This window comes from Venturia canescens, chromosome 2 (assembly GCF_019457755.1).
Source record: "Venturia canescens isolate UGA chromosome 2, ASM1945775v1, whole genome shotgun sequence".
Taxonomy (NCBI): domain Eukaryota; kingdom Metazoa; phylum Arthropoda; class Insecta; order Hymenoptera; family Ichneumonidae; genus Venturia; species Venturia canescens.
In genome coordinates this window covers 16,724,494-16,746,288 of record NC_057422.1, presented here as the reverse complement: position 1 = coordinate 16,746,288, position 21,795 = coordinate 16,724,494, and the positions used below count along the sequence as shown (strand labels likewise).

General features: G+C 41.2%; 1 protein-coding gene across 1 annotated transcript in view; it reads right to left on the bottom strand.

Moving 5' to 3' along the window:
• Tmtc2 (Transmembrane O-mannosyltransferase targeting cadherins 2) overlaps nt 1–21,795 on the bottom strand; it is a 146,747-nt gene that overhangs the window by 26,375 nt on the left and 98,577 nt on the right. The window contains exon 6 of the mRNA XM_043411689.1: nt 6,321–6,406. Within this exon, the coding sequence (XP_043267624.1) occupies nt 6,321–6,406 (86 nt within the window). The remainder of the gene's footprint in view (nt 1–6,320; nt 6,407–21,795) is intronic.

The following is a 21,795-nucleotide window of genomic DNA, read 5'->3' as shown; positions in this document are numbered from 1 at the left end:
AGTTGATGGTCCAAGGAGACGCGTCCCATCCTCGTGCTGTGTGTTCGAAGGATTTGGATATGTGTGTTTGGTAAAGTTTACTCATCCATGTACGCGTGCCAAAGCTCAACGGCACGTTTGTTTGTCGGTCTCGGTATGTTTGCGTGTTTGTTCGTTTGTTTCTCAGAGCTTTGCTTTAATTGAGTCGAGGGTGAGGTTGCGTGAGGGAATGCGAGATCCAAGCTTTCTCACTCGTCCTCCCCCCTGCGCCCCGGGTGGGTCTCTCTCCACTTCCCTTCTTCCGTTTGGTTTTTGAGTGCATCATCAAACTCTTCTATGATGCATTTCGGAGCTCGCCCCAACCGGGATAGCGGCACGTTCTCCAACTCACGATTCTGCTCCGGCCACGTATGCAAAAGTGCACTTGTACGTATAGCTACAATATATCGAGCGCTTGCAGAAAAAACGACTCATCAAATATTCATTCAGCGTATTGCATCCACCACCGTACGCCCTTTTCTTTCTTAACAGATTGCATTTGTAGACGAATGCTTTTGGAACAAAAAGTTACCGAGGTTTCAGCACAGCCTCGTGTCGTCCCTGAATATAAACAAACTTCGGCGAGTCTCTTCTGAAATGGACAAGCTGCTGGTAGAGAGGAAACACGCAGACCACGGAGGTTTTTTTCACGTATTTCTCGTTTCGGGTACCAACACAGGCGTGTTTAATTCTTCATCCTTTCAAATACGGAACAAAACAATGCGAATAAAAGAATCCAACGCTTCTGTGCGTGGAGAAAAAATTCTTGTTAGTGTCTTGTTAGTGTGATTATTTAGAAAAAAATTTTCCCCAACTTTGTTTCTTATTTCCTATTCACGTTTGCATAATTCAAACTCTTTATTTTTTACCCACATCACTAATTTGTACTTTTTTCAGGGCCTGCTGCATTAGTCATCGAGCGATGGTATACGCAGCGCCAGGTGTCTAAAAATCAAACTAAAATCCGTTTCTACCGGATTTCGTCGCGAATATATATAACGATTACGCGAACATAAAAAATATCAAAAAATGGGATTTAATTAGTCGATTCCGGCTGTGCTTCGTTTTCGGACAGCAGATTTTTCTCACCAACGCAATGAATAAATAAAAAAAACGGAGCAGTTTGGGTACCGTGACATCTTTTACGCCGGTCACAAAGATCATTCTAACACAAATTGCACGCACATTTGTCACAACCGAAGAGACCAGAGACGGATTCACACCAATTCATTGCTCATTGCGAAATTAATTCGTCGCGATTTCAATAAAAATTCACGAAGAAATTCGGTAGAATACACGCGAACCGTCTGTCATGTGACAGCGACCGTTTTTACTCTATATAGATACACTTTACTGCGAGAGGTGCCACCATCGATTTTGAGTTGGTCACGCGAGCTCCAACTTCTGAACCCAGTGCAAGTATATCAGTGAGTTCATGTCGATTTTTATCCGTTCGTAGTTGAAACACAAGAACTTTTCTTCATCGAATCAACCGTTGCGAAGTCGGGCGGTTTCGAGATCTATTAAAATGAAAGCAGACGAAATATCACGGAATATCATGGCGGCACATTATATTCTTACACGGATGGAAGTGAAGGTTGAGCTTAAACGAGTCTGTCAGGCAAGTATAGCCGCGGATATTAAATTAAATGTGGTTAGTTTTACTGATTCAAAGAGCGAACAACGAAAAAGCCTAAACTCCGTTCACGCTAATGTGAAACGACAAGAGTTACGGCCTTTTGTTACTGAGCATGTAACACAGACCCACGTGTACAGAGACAGGATACAACCTCGGCTCCCACTCTGTGGCGCATCTCGGCCGGATCCGTGTCTCAACTTTGTTGACAAACTTAATAATAAAGCCCTGGAAAGTTTGAATGAATCTTGAGATTGTGACGAGGGGTGCGGTGCGGCGTCCGACGTACGCGGTTCGTGTTTTAATCTCGCCTTAGTCTGTCGCGAGCCGACGAGACGCGGTGAGAATACGGATAGATCTTGTAGCGTTTGTGTATAATCTACGGAAATGTTTTTCACCCTTCATCATAAATTAATAATTCCGCATGAGATTGGCCGCACCGTTCTGAGTGGTAAGATGTTCAAGAACTTTCGCATGAATTGACTAGCAGTTTGTTTCTATTTTTTTTTTTAAGGTAGATACGGTCCTACGGGCATGCCCGTAGGATCGTATTTTATGGGTCTCTAAATTGGCTCGATTTTTACTTCTTAATTAAAGATATCACTCTAAATTAATATCAGAATTATTAATTCAAAATTATAACAAAATTTTTCCAACTTATTTTTTGTCGAATAAAATTACAAGCCATTCATTAAACGGGGATCCATCATTGACTGGACCCGAAATTTTATTCGTCCCTGGCTAAAATACTCTGTAGTTTTTTATGTTAAAAATCGCTTTAGAGAGCGCAAAGGGAAGCGGATCAAGAAAAAAGTGTTAATAAAAAGCCAGAAGGCTGTGACAGGAATGGTCCAAGCCAAGAAGAAACAAAATGCTGAAATAAGCAAATGTGAGGTTATACGAGTGCTCATTACCAATTTCGTTCAATCTTTAACGTAATATATCTACAGTCGCGGTGGCGAGACTCTGAGACAAGTACATTTATGTATGACGAGTCGCTTCCAGAGAGTCTTTACAGGTGCGAGAGTGTTTTACAGCTATTTTCGATAACTTTCAAAATTTACCTTTATTACTGGTAAGACAATCGTCTCGAATTTTTTCCCAGACCTTCATTATATTGTTATCAGGTACTTTTTCATAAACTTATATGGAAAAATAAACGATTTGTTACGCATAGTAATACCCCTGTGCATTTGTCTTCATATTCAAGCACGTTTATCTAAATAAACAATAAGACGAACCCCTTAAAATTTGATATTCGTCAGTCGACTACCCATTTAAACTTTGTGTAAATTTCAAAACTTTCTTAAAAAAATCGTTTGATTACCTTAATACAAACTCTGCAATTTTGTAAAAGAAACGAAGAAATAATCCACCATCCATGAGATTTGAAACTCACGCAATTACTTTGTTTATTGATAATCTCGAGCGAGGTTCCAGTTCAAAGTACCGTATACCCTCGAACGAAAAGTAAAATATGGATAAGGAAAAAAAAGACCATTTTGTTGGTCAAAGGGACTGAGCTGCGGAGTCGGACGACCGGAGGGCTCGTGTAGGTGAGTCCAATTAATCTCGGTTATATACCAAACCGCACACACGAGATGGTCGTGGTAGTAAAACGAGCGGGGCTTACCACTTTTCCGTGGTACTCCTTTTGTCATTAGCCTGGCAATCTGACTAGCGACCAGGGACAGGTCCGGCCATGTTTCCAAACGAATACTCAAATCCACACGATTATTTAACCACAGAAAGGGTTGAAGGACCCTGTGATTGCCCCTGACGGTACCATTCCCTCTACAAATATTCCACGTTTAACTCTTTCCAGCAAGAAGTCACAAGAGTCTATCAATTCGAACGTTAAGCACTTATCATTGCAATTGCATTAGAATAATATTTCCATCAAAACTTGAAGTATTTTTTGACACAGAGTTGATTCAAGTTATTGGATTCTAAGCGAGTCTGTTGATTGAAAATAAACTTCTTTTCTACCCGCTAAATAGAAATTTATTCGCGCAGTGAAAAAAAGTTTTGATACAAAAGATAAATTTTTGAAATTTTGCAACTGATTATTGATTTGAATCGATAGAAATTGCGTGTGAAACGAAGTTGCAAATGTCACGAAAATCATTATCTCTTATCACTGTTGATTACAGTGAAATTGATGGAGTCGCTGAAAGAATTTAAGCCTCCGGAACCTTCGATGTCCGGTGATCTGCGAGGTCCAACAAAGTTGTTTGCAGAAGACGCGAAGATTCTAATGAGCGAGGGATGTCACAGAGGTTGTTTGTCCGCTGTGTTTCATCGGATCTTGAAGATATACGGTCGGCTAGCCAGTAAGGGGGCATCGAATCGAAAATAGAGCTTGAAATGAATAGAGAAATAAAGATGTGAATGGAAAAAGAGAAAGGAGGAGAGACGGAAGTCAGTTGGCCCGGTCGTCCCATAGGTCTCGTACTTTGTGGGAAGCTTCATGTCTGGTCACATTCGAGCGTTGCATCACTGAATGGGTCTTGAGCAGCTATAGGACCATCGGTGGGTTATTTGCCGCAGGTTGTGGTCGGGGAGCTGGATAGTGTGGCTTTGTACCACAGAGTTCTCTTATTCCATGTCTTTCTCTCTTATTTTTCTCATTTCACTGTTATTTTCCTGCCTCCTTTTTCACTACCTCTTCCCCCCCCCCCCCCCTCGCTCTCGCTCTTTCGTCTTCTAGGCTTCAGTTACTTCGACATTATACCTGTATATAATTCTCGTGGCGTTGCCATCCCTTCTGGAACGCTCGGTATCACTTTTCCAACCCTCTCGAGCACGGTTCAACTATTTCAAACAACGGGAATACCGAGGAGCTTGAACAGTGTCGCGTGTTGTAGGATCCTCCTGTGTTTCCAGGATCGGTCTACATATACCCGAGCCAGCTATGGCCTTGCTGGCTCACCGTGCATGCACCGCGTATAGGGGCTATGTTCGTAGAAACGTGAGAGTCATAGAAACGCTCTGCTACCGGACAACGATTTGGCGAGGCGATCGCCTGTCCTCGTACATATATTGCGAGGAGTACGATGGAAAGAGCACACAAATACTCGTCTATCTATACGTGTGGTCTCTTTCTCGCGTATCCCCAGTTCGCCATAACCCTCGGTACCAACTCCTGTGCAGAACGAGGGCTTCCTTGTGCGAATTGCCGTGTATCTCGCATCCATGTGTATGCGTATGATCGTACGTTTGTGTGTGCTTGCAAACGAAAGGGCTTGCAAGCTCCGAGGGATGTGAAATGTAGAAACTTTACAGTTACGTCCCTATGTCTAACATGTCGCGAATGCATTCTCGTCCTCATTTACTATCTTCTCTACTTTTCCGATGCCCAATATTGGATTTGCATCTTTCGAGTTTCATCCTGAGACATTCGACTACTACCGAAGCTGCACACAGCACTTGGCATGTGGAAGAGGAAAGGGAGAGCTGAAGAGATAGAGAGACGGCGAGGCTCCCTGCGAAATCGACTATTGACTGTTCATGTGACCAAACTGTCGGCCAGCTGGGAACTGTAGACGGAAACACACACTCACCAACGTGACGCTCTCAACAAGCCTTTGAACTGACCAGAAGCAATAACGGTATTCACTGCTACGTGTGCGATACACGCTTCCCTATGTTTTCAACCACCATGGGAAATCCTTCTTTGTTTCAATTTTTTTCTCTGTTCCGAGGGCGTACGAGACCAGGAATTTTTTGCAGGCATCGATTCTCATAGGTAAGATTTTATCGTATGGCCATCTCGAAGACGAATTTGAAATGAAAAGATTTCAGTTTTGACGAGAGTAAAAACGTGATGTTCAGAGTGAATTTTGACTGCTGGTTATTTGAACAAGCCTCATAAGCCACAGACATTAGAATTACAGCTATACTAAATTTGTAAAATTTTACTGGAAAAAATGCACAATGTACTTGGAGCCTGGTGCTGATAGCAGCTATTGAACTGTCTCCTTTTCAATCAGGAAATCGATCGAACTTCTAATTCGTGATAGGAGAGTTGAGAAAAATCGATTTCTCTAAAAGCATGAATGAGGACATTCGATTTGTTCTCTTCATCATACAATTTGTTTTTCCACATAGGAGGCCAAATGACTGCAAGAAGTGGAATTGTGGTCGAAGGGTTGCGAATTTAACAGTGGAAAAGAAAGCTTGGAGGAGGTCGGACTGAAGTGCCCGCCTATTCATTCAATATACAGGTATACGAGAGAGAAAAGACCTCGTGAAGATAGGAAAGATCGAGAAAGAAGACGTCGACAAGGCGTGGTCGATGTTCTCGAGTATAACGAACTGCTTCCCCAATCCAACGTAAATTTCGTTCACTCTTTTCTCATTCTCTATCGCGACTAGCGTAACAAACGGCTTCACGATCATGTTTTACTTTTTCACCCTATTTTTTTTTTCATCTTTTCTCTCGCCGTTCTTTAGCATTTTTTTCGTGTCTAAGATCGATTGAGGTACCGAGCACGATGAGATGAAGGTTGTAGAGCCAACGTTCAAACTGTTTGGTAAAAGCTTCCTTCCTTGACAACGTATCAGTCTCTTTGTTTCGAGCGAAATCTTTTTTGAGGATATCGAGAGTGAAGGACTATGAATGTGTAAGTGAAACTTGTTTCTTGATCGATAACCATGTACTCACGAGCCAACGAAGGTCGGAAGTGGATCGCTCGTTGATAACTCAGAATCGCTTCTTCGTAATTTCTTCTTCCTTGTTGCAAAATACCCCTGAAACAGAGAAAAATAAATTCATGAGATATATTTACGCCTAAATAATAATATTCATGAAGAAAGTTTATGATGCAATTATAGATTTTTTGATGTTATTATTACGTTATTGAATTAAGAGAAAGATGGTGAATGATGAGAAAACAATTAATTATCTTTATTAACTTCAAAATATAAAAGAACACAGTTTCAATCGATACGTCTTTCTTCATTCAAGCTGACATTCAACTTCTTCCAAAATAAAACGCTTTTTTTCTTAATCAAAACAACTCGTTTCACACTCGACTGGAAACATTCCGAACCTATACATGATCACCACTAATGAACTAATGATCCTTTACAATTATTTACGGTAATATTTCTCTATTCTTCTGTGATTATACGTATGAGCCATTTTGCATATATTAGTAAATGCCTTTGACAGAGTATTTAATATTAAATATTGGATTAACGAGGAATTTCGATTGTGTCATGAATTCGATACAACTATATTTTATTCTGGGGTTTTTTTTCAATATTCCATGTTATAAGCTCACGTTGATTCTCGTACGCGAGGACATGAGAGAGCACGTATCCTATATGATTATCGATTATAATACAGTTCCGAAGGATCGTTTGATATCCCATCCCATTTAATCCGAGCCAAGTCAGAAGCAGCACGTAATATTACCAAGTCGTTTTCCCATTTTCATACAAATATTATATATATTCGGCAAAGATGAACTCTTGCTGATAAGCCTGTCGTTTGAGGAAAACGTGTGGGCTTATTACAGATGAAGCTTCCGATAAGGGATTCACGATTGTAACTTTGCTGTAACTCTGCGTCGCCATACGAAGAAACTTCATTCCGAGCAGAACTCGACTGTAGTTTATGATATCTGATTTTCATTTGTTATTTACGGATGTGAAGGGAGCCGGAAAAATAACATCTAATAATTCAATTGATACAGATTTTCTGGTTTATAGGGAAATCAGGATTTTACGGATTTGGTAAAACAAAAGACGAGGAAATTTCTACTGGGGTTGATTAAACGTTGACAGCTCAAAATTTCATGAAAGACGTGCTGTTACGACCTTTTTGATTAAATGTCAACTAGAAATGTGTTGTATGAAAAAAATAATTATTATTTTTCTGATAAAAAATGTTGGAGTCTGTGCTAGACTGTGCTAGAGTCTATGTTCTCATTCGAATTTCGATCGATGCTCACAAACTTCAGGTAGGATAGTTTTTTCCGTTCACTCTCGTTCGGTCAGTGCACAAGTTCGGTCGATTCCCGGTGGGTATTTTGTTCGGGTACGAGAGTTTTGTGGTGTTTGTTAAAAAATAAAGGCACGTAACAACGACCACCTCTGTTCGACACATGGGAAATCTTGGGGACCTGGCAGTTCTCTTGTAGTACACACAGCGGTACCTCGTGAGTGGTATTTCTCTCTTTTTCACCTTCGGTGCCGTGTGCTTCTGTTCACTGATATCATTGTATGTGCACACAAAGCTGCTATACCGTGGTTGAATTTTTGGATGGGGAAAAAGAGGGATTTTTCCTCGGATTTTTCTCCTTTGATACGAGAATTAACGAGTTCTAATCTTGGTTTCGATTCTCTATTCTTGATTTCGAAGCTTCCAGAGGCACGCGAGTACTTTGTTCTCAATTTTTTTGCTCAATCTCTATTTATGAACGGGAACACATCCGCTTTATTAATTTAGGATTAGCGTGTGTCCACCTGAGAATTATCGTCACGCGAGCTCTTTCTCTGACATTAGCTTAGCGTCAGCCAATTTGCTTCTCTCTCGAAATCCACTAATTAAATTTCCAACGGTACACTCGCAGCTACGCGTGAAGCTGTGAGCGAGAACTCGTCACACTATGACAGAGTCTCGCTATCGTAAGGATTTTTCGTTCATAATACTTGTTTTTAATTTTTGGAAATGTGTTACAGATTGGAACTCTCAAGGTGTTTGTGAGCTCGTCAGTCATCGATCACAATTGTTACAAAAGCTGAAACTCGCCTCAGCACGATAGCGTTTCATAAAAACGATCAAACTTCGAAAATGACCGCTCAGAGGCTCCTCTCGAACGCTGATTTTTGAGCAAGATTCACAAAAATATTAGGTTTTCGTGTGTTATCAAAATCTCCATATTCGCTAAATGAAACTCGTAAAACGGGACCCAGCCTGAGTTATGCTAGGGAGGGAAAAAAGCAATGCCCAACTTTTTCTTCGTTTGAATAATCATTCATAATAACTTTACCGTAAAATAATTCTGAATAGTTTCTATTTCGTTGGAGCACAGTGAGGGAGGCATCTGATGGTTTACCGGAGCACTGAGAGTCGCGGGTACGAGTGGGTTTGTTGCGAGAAAGCAGTTTCTGTCATATATATATCCCGTGGAGGCTTTGCGGGGTGGTGAGGAAGTCCCGCAGGCGTATAGAATATGTGAGAGGAAGGAAAGGCAGCGCAGAACTACTCGTTGAACCCTTAAAACCCCGTCCAACTCTGCGTCTCCTCTCTACACGTTTCTTAATGAATACTCGGCGAGATCCGTCGAAATTCCATTCGTTAACTTTGCGATGTGAGAAGCAACATTGCGAGGGCGAGGAGAAAGAGAAAGCCCATTGGGACGGGCTTCGAGCCAAAAGAGCTTCTTCATACACTTCTCACGATGGGTGTAGACTTTTCTCATCCCCTTGCGCGCGAGAGATCGTGTCTTCCCTTTTGCCTCGGTCACAAAGCTCACCTCCTTATTATAGATATAATGAGAACGTGTCGCATTAAGTTGCGTTCCCACAAAAACTGGTGTGGAAAATATCGTCACGTTGTTCGTGCCATAGAAAAGGATCCAATGAAGGCGAGCACAGCAAAATTCTAAAGCTTTCTGACATACAGCTGCTCATTCCGCGGATCAGCATGTATTCGTTGTATTCATATTGAGATGCATGAACACGTTTGCATGCGTGTTTGTATTTAAATTTCTATGTACGAAGTCAGACGTATTCTCTCGATTTTAGTGGTCTACTAAAACATCGATACGGTAAAGTCGCGTTTCTCTTAGAATTTACAGCCAGTGTCGTGAGAAAAGAAGTTTAACGAGATTCTTTCCTTGCAAGGCAAAACAATTAAAGACGAAAAAAAGATCCACACAATAGTAGCGTTTCGTGTTACGTGTAATAAAAATACAGATGTGATATCTCGTATATACATTTACGTGTCATGGAACAATGCCCACGTGCACGAATTCAGAAATGTAACTTATTGAGGCTGCTTCCAGAGCTGCGTGCCTTAAATTTTTAATCAGACTAAAAGAGAAAAGCATGAAAAGCAAACTTCAACCAAGTAAGTTTCCCTAGAAAAAAATACACACGAAATATTTAACGATGCAATTACAACAAAAATATACAAGAAAACAGATTTTACGAGTAAAATTCGACTGTTAAGAGTCATCGAGCGATGGCAAACTAAAATCCGTTTCTATCGGATTTCCTCGCTAATGTAACGATTACGCGAATATGAAAAATATATCAAAAAATGTTATTTAATTAGCCGACTCCGGCTGTGCTTTTAACGCCGGTCACAAAGATTACTGTATATAGTTGTACTTTACTACGGAAGGCACCAGCATCGATTTTGAGTTGGTCACGTGAGCTCAATGACTAAGCTCTTTTTAAGGATGTTTCTAAAACTCTCATCGGACAGTGACCATAATTTCAAGTATGTTTAACGAAATGCATCAATTAACAGATTTGAAAAACAAGTTACCCATCGGAGAAGGCTAACTAGCAATTAAATTTATTTGCCAGAACAAATTTGGCCCCTCGAAAACCTCGTGGTTTACAGCTGTGACGAAAAGACCCAAATCCACAGAATTTCCTGATCCCCGAACGTGCGGTTGTTTCCAAAAAGTAAAAGCAACCGCAGTCGACGTCCCTTCGTCGTTGCATTCGTCCCTTTTCGCCCACGCTCCCTTTTTTTCTCGTTATCTTTTTCCACATTCACTTAACACAACTCAATGCAAATGGGAGGCGGCGTGAACTCGTTCGGCTATTCACAGCCGGTGCAATTCCATGGGTACGAGTTCGGCCCTTCAAATACGTATTAGTGCTCGCACGTTGCAGGGAATGGTATATACGTTTGCGAGGCCAGAATTCAAGACTCGAGACTGAGGCGCGCGGAACGATCTGGGAGACATCGTGGTACCCGTGGGATCCTTCCTACGAGAGGTATGCTACCGCGCACAGCATCCGTATTTGACAGCTGTTATCCAGCACCACCGACTAAACTCTCCTTTAGTCCGGCTTTCACGGAGTTTTGGGCGAAAATTCCACGTACTCTGGTATTACGACTTATGCTAGTTAAAAGCGGATTGTCGGCAGCAAATTCCCTCGTCATATACTGTTAAGGGATTCTCGCCGGTCGACAACGTTGCGTTAATACAGATATTAATGAAAACGGCGCATCGCTCGCGAAATATGGAGTTTCGTAGAAGCATCGAAATCTCTTATGAAGTCATACTTTTCAACGAAAATGAATTGCTCATACTGTCGAAAGTTGATTTGCGCGGGGGGGATGTATACGTGGAGTTTTTCATCGGATCAATAAACGTTTCGGGGTTGCGTTGACGTGCTCGTTCCGGTGCACAAACAACGAGTAAACCATGACTCGGCTAGCGTGCGCACGACGATGGCGTTCGTAGATTATGGTAACTATCGAAATTGCGTTTCCCGTACAACGTAATTGGAACGACGAAACACGTGTTGAGTCTTGTACGATCGATATCTTCGTAAATCAAAGGCAAACGATGAACTCCTCTCATTCTATCGTTTTCTCACTCTCTCTCTCCCTCTCTCATTTCCTCGCTTGCTCTCGCAAGCGGCAACCTCCCTGTGGCTACCCACAAAATGTAAAGTGCGTGAACTTTGTAATGGCAAAGCTAACGAACCTGGACGGATAAACCGAACTGTTGAGTTGGATCGAAATTCACGGTTAACACTCAACTCACTGCAATAAACCCCGATCGCGATCCGAGTCAAGTCTTTCTTGTGTAAGTAAACTTGGCTTTTCATTTTCAAATGCTACTGCACTCACACATTTAGATTTCAACTCGACTCGTTTTTATCCGACAATTTTTGTCATCCACCCACCCAGTGACTGTTGACGTTTTTCTTGTCGTAAGCCTTAAACGTAAGTTCCAAGGGAAAAACCATGCCGCGAGCGCTATAAAATTTCTATCAGTCTCAAGATATCGAAAGCTTTTACAGCTCACGTCTCCTATCGATAATATCTTTGATTCTAAACCTTTCACAAACGAAAGCTACTTTCGTGCTGATGTCGAGCATTTCTTTTGAGATTCAACGCATGGAGTGACGCATCATTCATATTTTTTGAGAACCCTACGCAATAATTGACGTCGCACAATTATAAGAAGAAAATGTTGCAACAGTTGAGAACGAACTTATTCCGCGTTCTCTAAAATATAATGAAACATTTTTATTATAATATACATAATTATGCTCGATTTAAAAGCGCCGGTTTAGGAGGATTGGAAGACCGGATTTTTCTCGACTTCGCCAACCATCTAGAAGCGTCGTCATCCAAGGCAGTCTGTACCTATATTATAAGGTTACACAGCGAGGGACGTTCGATCTTCCAATCGGCCTGGCAAGAAAACTCACCTCTTGGGCAAGTGCTCGACATTGACGCCATTACATTGCGTGGTAAGGGCCCGAAGGGCGTTTCCAGTGGGCTTTAGAAGTGCAAGCTACGTCCTTTTGCTATTCAACAGCTCATATATATATGCACATATTTTACGCTCGTTTACTCGCAGACTTCTCAATGACTTTCCGATAACGGAAAGGGAGGAGGGAAAGGTAGAGCATCGAATGGGAATTCCCAGGAGGTCAAAAGGCCAGGAGCAATGGTTCGCTTGTTGCAGATTTTTTCTTCCTTGTGACCTCGTTTACATTGTTAACTGGAGCGTGTATAAAAAATCGTTGAAAAAGTCACTTGGGGACTGGAACGGCTAGAAATCAGGTGCTGCATTGACAAGATGTGGGTTTTTTTATTTTTTCGTCGAGCCGGAGTGTTGCCTATCAACATAAATAATTTTATTCTTTCTTGCTTCCGTCGTTCGAACATATTGATTTACTGTCTTCGTTTATTTTTTATACTCCAAATGATTATTTGGCTGCAGACGAATCTATGGAATTTTAAACTACTGCAAGCTGGCCTCTGCGAATGCTAATGAACAGTGAGTCTGTCATTTTATAGAGTTTCAATGTGTTCTGAGAAATTATAATTTCGAGTCAAGACAGCAAGGCGTCTTGTGTCAAATTGTGTCAAATATGGGGTGTCAAAATGATGTCGATGGCATCGTAACGTTAGATGAAAATAAATGATCGTCGAAATGACTATGCACGAGGCACATACGAGATGGAAAGATCGAAATTGGCTCGAAGCTAATGGCGAAGGAATGAATATGGTATTTGCCTCGTTTGGTGCAGTTTGACTCTTTTCAAAGGAATACGCGGTTCGAATTTCCGATCAACTTTGCTGCGTCGTGTTTGTACACATCTATAGATATAAGCATTGATCCGGGATCCTTCGATATTTTTTTTCGAGCCAACACACACAGTCACCAGTGCTTCCGTCAGTGAAAGAAACGACAAAAAGTCTTAACGTCGCGATCACCGTCGTTTCGAGAATTGCGATTGTCAGGGAATATAGGAAAAGAAATCGACCGAAAGCTGTGGAATGGAGTCCTCCAGGTTCAACTATATTAGCCATCACGAAAGCGAGCGAGGAAGTTCAGATTCTTCGTCCGCGTTCGCCTTCTTCTTTTTACGTCTCAACTTTTCTTTCTACCTGAATCTCATCATAATATCGGTTGGAAAAAAACTTAAGGGCATAATAAACAAAATTTAACTTCCAGAGACCATTCTACTTGCGCTTTTTTCTTTCGAATACTTATCTTCTCTCGTCTCTGCTGGAATATTGACAAATGGAAGGATTCTTGCACAATTACTTTCCTCATTTTTTCATATCTTTTCCTCACAACTGAAAAGTATGAAGTGCTAAAGAGCCCACGAAGAAAATGACCGAGTCGCCGACAGAACTTTGCAAGAGATGGATCGATGGTGCAAACGTACTGCTTCGATTAATTGTCGTTCGGTCCTACGAAACAGCAGCAGGTTTTATAACCAAATAATGACGCAGGAAAGTGCTTTTTGAAAAAAAAATTTTGTGCAACAATTCGACATATTTGATCCATCGAAATGAGCTTCTTCTTTCAGCATCGAAGGCCTGTTTAAGGCCTTACATACACTTGAGATGGGCGAAAAAATCGAAATTTTTTTATTAGATATTCTTCAAGTGCAATGTCCGAAGAATATTCTCACCAAATTTTATAAAGATTCGTAGCTATGGGTATTTCAATCGACCGCCCAGTGCACGCGGTCGTCTAATACTTGAACTTCAAACGCGATTATCTCAGAATTGTCCTTTTTGAAAAATACCTTTGCAGTAGAGACGATTACTAAAAAACTATTAATCCGATCCATACCAAATTTATACTACTTATTCATTATAATAATAGCTAGGGCCTGGACGAAGGATTTCGTATTTTGTTGGCAAAAAAATTGTAACAAAAAACCGAAAATTTAGCACCTCAAAAAATGAATTTTTTGTTAAAACTGTCGCCATTTTTTTTAAATCATAATTTTTACAAATCCTTCATCCAGGCCCAAGCTATTATTATGATAAAAAAGCGGTATAAATTTGGTATGGATCGGATTAATAGTTTTTTAGTTATCATGTCCACCGCAACTGATGCTGAAAAAAGGTGCTGCTGGAATACAGCTGGAGTTGCGCCATTTTGAGAATTTTTTTGATTAAAGAAATTGTACAAGTACATGAACATATATACTAATGAATATCGTTCACAGTTTTTCAATAAACATTGATTTTCTTGTCGAAAAAAAATCAAGAAAATCACGTTTTTTTGTCCACTACAAGTGTATCTAAGGCCTTAAACCAAAGTTTCTCTTGGGTCAATAGAAAGTGGTAAACAAAATTTGAAGATTCAACAATGTTTTCGTCCTAGTAAACCATTCGAGTAAACCAACTTTATCTCGCGTTAATGAATTTCATTTTATTCGGAATGATTTTTGTTGATCCTACAAATTTTCCATTTCTCAATGTATGCAATCATTGAGAACTGAATAGTGTAAATAGCGATTTTTCATTTCCCATGTGTTCAGTCAATACGGCGCGTATCGTATTGCATTCGACGCACATGCTATCGCATACTGTGAACCGTCGCATCTGTCGGTCGGTCTTTCAATCTTCGCGATTGATCGGTTTCTGATTATGGGACTCGATCTCAGCACGTGTTCGTGTTTGATGATCCGAGTATACGCGCTATCCTAAAGATGCGTATGCTCCTCTATGCATATGTACGTAGATATCTTCTGAGAATATTCAAACAAGGAAGCAAATATTTCCGTACAGCAATCTCTAGTTAGGACGTGGAGATGGATGCGTATCTATCCAAATTCTCGGGCGGGCGACTGCCGTTTCGATTTCCGGAGCGGTAATTACAGCTTGCCTCCTTCACCGCGCGTGCTAGGTCATGTTTTCCCACACCTTGTTGGATCAATGATGAGGCGACTCATCTCCAGCACATAATCACGCATGAATAATTGAGCGCGCAAACCGGTTCGTGCTGGGCAAAAGCGAGTTTCGGTAGGCATCGAAATGTGGAATATTTAACGGGGAAAAAAATATTGCGAGGGGCTTACGAAAAACATTGATCAATATCCTTGCATCGTAAAAGAAGCAAAACAAAAAAAAATGTTGAAAAAATGAAAATAGCATCGACTAGCCTTGATTTGCCGCGAGAGACAGGGGCCTCGGGAGGCCGCAGCTCGTTAGTGAAATCCACGAGTTTTCGTTATATGCAATCGTAGAATATATCTGCTGTCTGAGTCTATCTGAAAAACAGGCGAAAATATATAGGGTAGAAAAAAATCTCAACGAACGAGAATAAGACAAAAGAGCGTGATGAAACAATCGGACCGAGAGAGCATGTATATATGCATGTAGATATAAGCACGCAAATACCAGCCGTATACCATTACGACGAGAGAAGAGAATAGGAGAAAGGGTAAAAAAAGCCCTGTGCATGGAGTTTGATACTCGAATCGCGCTCTCCTTCTCTCTAGATATTTCTCGCTCTTTCTCTCTCTCTCTCTCTCCTTCGTTTCCCTGTCTCCCTCCCTTTCTCTTATGGAAAGCGTACACGATCCATTCCCTGAGGATCCAATCGTCGAATGGAGCCGGATGCGGATCTCTATCTCGAATACCGCTTCGGCGTGCACTCACACTCCGACTGGGCTATCGGTGAGGGAATGGTGGAAGATGGGGCGAGCAGGAGGCGGACTATGGACGAAGAGGGACGACGAGAAGAGATTGCGGTGCAGAGGCAGTTGGCATTGCGAATCCGTTTTTCAGAATGCGCTGCTCGCGACTCCGATGTCTGTATTATATTCACTGCTTCGTATACGAACACTCGTATAGAACGCATCGGAAAAACTCGTTGCGGACACAAAAGGCGTAATCGACGTGATTCGATGTTGAGAATTATGACGGCGACGTCCTTCCTTCTTTCGGGCGCATGGGTCGATCGATGCCTGGATACGCTCAAGTTACAGCGACAACTTCGTGTAAATTCTCGTCCACGTACATTCAACGGCTTTGTATGGACGCGTGAAGGGAACGATTGAGGAGGAAAGAACGAGAGAGACGGAAGTAAGGAAACGGGAGCGTGCAGTGACTGCGTTCCGAGCTACAAACTCGCCCTTTCTTCCTTCGAGGCTCACGGGACCGGGTGCATACGCGTAGGGAATAGTGTTGCGGTCTCCCTTCGAATACATGCGTAGACGAACACGAGTCCATGCCCTTTCGAACGATTGGAGAACTGAATTCGTTTCTCGCGAATATTACGCGGTGGACGCGCCACTCGCTCGCGTTTCTTCCACATCCTCGTCGTCATAACAGTTCACTATCTCGGTTTACACTCCATATACAGGCTGTCCGAGATAAAATGGTCAATAAGTTTAATTTCAGTTTCAACGCCGATGTGAGAACCAGTCAAGTTTTCCTTTATCAGTCCCTCCTCGTAAATTTTTCGTCACTATCATCCAAGAGAACGTGCGTTTTGTCCGAATGCACTGTCCGTCGCGGGGACGGAGAAAAATTGCATGAGATTAATCGTGTGGAGCATGAAATCTTGTGCGAAAATAATCACTCCTGAAGAAGCGTCTCATCATCGCGGGTTGTCATTATTTTTTTCCCGGAATGAAATACCGATTTGAACGATATTCATGAAAAGTGTGTGACGAAGAGAATTTTTTTCACGTATTTTTAGGTCGTTTTGGAATTACTGAACCATTGAAAACCCTCGATTTATTGCTAGTGAAAACATTCATAATTTCAAGTGCTTATAGATGTTACAGTTTTGTCGAATTAGTTCAACAATGTATTTCGATAAATGGGTAAAATCGTGCGCATGGTTTAGACGGGTAGAAAAGCACTTTTTAATTGATAATTCAACGAAAGACTTTTGTCATGAAACTTCTTTGATTATAACATGGTAAAATATCAAATCTTCGTGGTTAAGTTTTTATTTTCTCTTCTCGAATTCCTCAGTAAAGCTTTAGAATTTTGCCTCAATATGGCGAGCAATTAAATTGCTCGCCATATGCGCTGATGTTTAATTAGTAAAATAAGTTTACGAATAGTTTTCATTAGACAGGAGTAAATACATTGAAGAAAAGTGGTTCCGTCTTAAGGAGTTGATCTCTTATTCATAAACAGCTTCAGTTTGCGAGAATCCTTTACAAATCTGCTACTCACTTTTTCGTTTGTTATTCCACGTGTGACCCATTTGCAATAATTGGGAATTTCATATGAAATAAAGAAACGAGCGAATGGAGTATGAATTCGTAGCGACTCGTCGCACCTTAATAAGTATTTCTATTTTTTCGTATTGAATAAGCTAACAAAAGTTTGTGAATTTGTAGCTAAAAAATATGGTAATTTGAAAACTTGATTTTCGGTCGAATTATATAAAGTTCTTTTCCTCGATACGCACATGAGAATAAGCAAATAAAAGTGGAGAGAAAGATACGCAGTTTCCGTGCAGACTTTCACAATCTGTATTCGCCTGTTTTGAAGCAGTTAACGTTGTTCGTTCCGCAAGAGAGTAGTCTCGTAGTATGCAATCTCGCGGGTCCCATCTTCTTGTTTTCGTCTCTTATTGGCCAAGTTTTCAGACGAGAGTTGTAGGCGTCTATTGGTGTTCTAGCTTCAACGAGTCGAGCTACTTATTATCTTCTCTCTTTATCTTCGCCTTTCTTATAGCTTTTCGTTCTCGTTGTCAAGATAACTATCTTTCTCGTTTACTATATATGTGTGTGTCACATTATCGAGTACTCAGAAATAAATCGAAATCTGTTCGACATGATTGTACTTTACGAAATAAACTAGAAATTCAATCCTTTGTTGATATCTTCATGGCAGAAATAAAACGAAGCCCTATCTCTGGTTGTCGGGTTTCGTGAAAACACAAAATCGAATGTGTTTCTAAATTTTTTTATACACATGTCATCCAAGAGATCTTTGATATCTGTAACACGATTATAAGATATTCGATATCCAGTTTGCAGCACTTGAACTCGTATGAGTATTTTCAATCTTTGTCTCGCTGAAGCATTAGCAAAACTTTAACGAAACTTGAATAATAAATTTATACGATTACTAAATTTGATAACTTTTTAAAGTAGTTCACGCACGAAACGATTTTCTTAAGAAAGACTTGCGATTTTAATGTAAATCTAATGTGATTTTTTACGTAAAAAAACTATAGTATTTTAGCCAGGGACGAATGAAATTTCGGGCTGAGTCAGCGATGGTTTCCCGATTAATTAATGGCCTGTAATTTCATTCGCTAAAAGATAGGTTGAAAAAATTTATTTACAATTAACCCTGTCATTAATGTAAAGTGATTATGTCTTTAATTAGGGAGTAAAAATTGATCTAATTCAGACACCCATAAATTACGATCCTTCAGGCATGATCTACCTTAATCAGATCGTTAAGGAGAATGAAACGGAGTTATCGAAAATATGTTTTCATCACGTTATTTGTTATTTCGTTGAATTATTTAAATCCTCTCTCTTTCTCTCGTATTCCGTCTTTTAAATTCTCTACTTAATGCGCACATGAATTATCGGTTATATACTCAAGACCTCAAAGAGTCGAGTGTTGAATGATTTCTTCCAACGCAGGTATGCTCTTCACGGGTTTATATAATTAAATGACGAAAATCTAGAGAGGGGAGTTGGCTGAAAACATAATGCAGCGTGGTATTATAAATGAAGAAAAAATTCTAATTTTCTCTTGGTTTTCTCGAGTTGATCGAGAGGCTGGGGTTCACGCGGTAATGATGAGAGGAGAGGCCTGGTATATAGTGGTCGTGACTCAAGGAGTCCAAGCCTGGGCACGGTTCGCCGCGCAAACGTCCAAGTGGCACAGTACTTGAAAGCTGACTGTGGGACTCGAGAGTGAGCTTTCCTGCCCAAAGAGCTCTCGTCGGCTCGTTACGTATTTTACTTTGCAGCGATGACGAGAACGTCGCTTACGTCGTCGTTGTCGTCGTTATCGTTGTCGTCGTCATGTTTAACACGTGGAACGTTAACTGAGTTGCGAAGGAAGCTCTTTGAGCCCTGATTAATCGATAATAATTTTCCTCCAGCGTCCTCCAATTTCATCAGCGACATTTCCTTTTTATTTCCTCTTTCATAAATGTAATCGAGTGCTTCAACAAGTCGACCAAGAGACACGTACGCCGAGCAGGAATAACGATTCAATTCAATTGCAATCAAATGGAAAAACATCAGCGTAGCTTCAAAATTCGAAATAAATATTTATACAAAATCTTTGCAACGAGGTCGTTTTACGAAAGTATAAATGAAATGAGAACGCCAAAGAGCGCGCGCGGCGAAACTTCTTGAACGGTAACTGCCGGTCTTTGATCTGCGTACAGGTAAGAAGTAGACACCAAAAGATAAAGATATATTTGAGGGAGTGGAAGAGCTCGGAGCCTACCAACTAGGATAGGGACTCGCGCTAATTTCATATCGCGCAAAATTTATCGTCGGGATGTTAAAGTGCTTATTAAGGCCGACGTTGTGGCCAAGTATATAGGGATATTGGAGCGAAGAAGAAGAGAGAAGAAGGACAAAGAGGGAGAGTGTAGAGTCGAGATCGTTGGGGCTAGTTGAGAGAACACGAGCGATTATACTACGAGCGTTTTGCCGCGAACCCTAAGTTTTCCACCGAAGCCTTCGTAATGACCCCTTTTCTACACAGGCTTCCAGGCTAAATTCCTGTCTCGCTTCCCTCTATATACACCTATACGGATATATGTAGATAAACATACATACATATAAGTTCCTCTCTTGCACGCTCATGTTTTCGGCTAATTCCCGAATAACTTTCCTAATAAAACACGACTCTCGTTATAATGGGAGAGCAACTTTTTGCACGATGCAGTACCAGAGACTTCTCTCTTCCGGTTTTCGTTCCGCGGCCTCCTCTCCGTGTATGCATATACACACTTTTCTGTGAGTAAGTGTATGTAGTACCTCAATGCATACATCGCTGAGGTCTATGTACATGATCGAATGGATGTATGTAGGTGTGGATAAGTTGGAGTCGCCACCACTATGGCGGAGCAGCTTCTGCCAACAAAATTATACGAGACGGGCGATTCGGGGCCTTTACGAATATAAGCGTCAGCTTCAGTCGCCTACGCGTTTCAAAAGCCCTTTCTGGAGTAAGTCACTTGGAGGATAAGAGGATCATGATAACGAGAGGCAGCGACTGAGCGGGAAAGGAAAGAACAAGGGATAAAGAGAGAGAGAGAGAGAGAGGGAAGGATGGACAGGGAGAAGACGGGGAGGGAGAACCGGCGACAGCGAGCCACGACTAGTGCGACCATAAGCCATCAGAAAAATATGTCTTTGTCTTCGTGTTTCTTTGAAACTTTTCACACCAGATGTTCTACCAAGATTTTCCTTCGGATGCAGGTGCATAATAACCTCCCGATCTCTCATCGTAAAATCTATGCTTTTTGGTACGCCAGCATACACCGAGGATTCTCGAGTTTCCCGATTATGTGCGATTGTTATTTTCGTAACGCGTGCGGTAGTTCGTAATATAGCGAATGGAAACCGAGATACCAGGAGCCACTATGCAGGTACGCGTATAATGTGTTACAGATCCGTGAAAGACTCCATCTGTCAACAAGCCACTCGCACGTTAACCCAGACGGAAATGTGCGGGTACCGGGTGAATAAAAGGGATGACGTTCCGACGAAGGAAGCTTCAACGTTCCCTGGTTATAGACAATTAATCTACGTGACGTTTTGATTGGTAAGCTGGTCCTAGGACGATTATGTGTGGGTAGGATGTGCTAATTCTGTATACAAATGCCATGCACATCGACGGAGTCGAGCTCGGCAGGAATAAGCCGCGGACCCTCCACGAATATGTAACTTCACTCGCTGGATTTCGATAGGCTCGTCTCCCTGCTTCTGCGATTTGAGTATTATCTCGACGGTATTATTTGACATGCCCGGAAGCAGCTGTAAAGACTGACGATTTCCAATGCTATCGGACGTAATCGTATTTATCGGACGTATTTGTCGATATGTCCCTCTATTGTGTACATGCAGAGACAGATACGGGAAAGAGGAGTTAATTATATGCAGTGCTCAAATAATAATAATCACAAATATTTAAAAATCTACACTGAGAAAAAAAAATCATTGAAACAACGAAACTGAGTGCCAATCAAATATATGATTATCGCAAGGTTAAACACGATTACACGAACGAAATAGTTTTATTAGATCAAATCTGAAATAATTCAGCATAAGTGGCTCGATGAACATCGTTTTTTTTTTTGTCATTTTCATTGAGTTTATTTATATTTTAAGCTCTGAAATTATCAAAAATTATATTTATCGACTCTCTTGCTCTGAATTAGCTTTTATCGGATCAAAATGGGATGTGCAGTCTCCGCATTCACGTCAAGATCTGATAATCCGGCTGGTTTGTGGTGCACATTCCAACTATGGAAAAATGTAAAGGGCGCTTTTAATAACGTTTCGCATTTAATGCCACTCGTAATACGCCCTCAAGATTTTTAGCAGTCGTCGAACGAGAGGCTTTTTTAACAGTCCTGTGGGGCCGCCGTCCAAACCGGATTTGGAGGTTCGATAGGCTCGATTCAACCACGGGATTGTCCCACTGGTAATATCAGATTGGACTG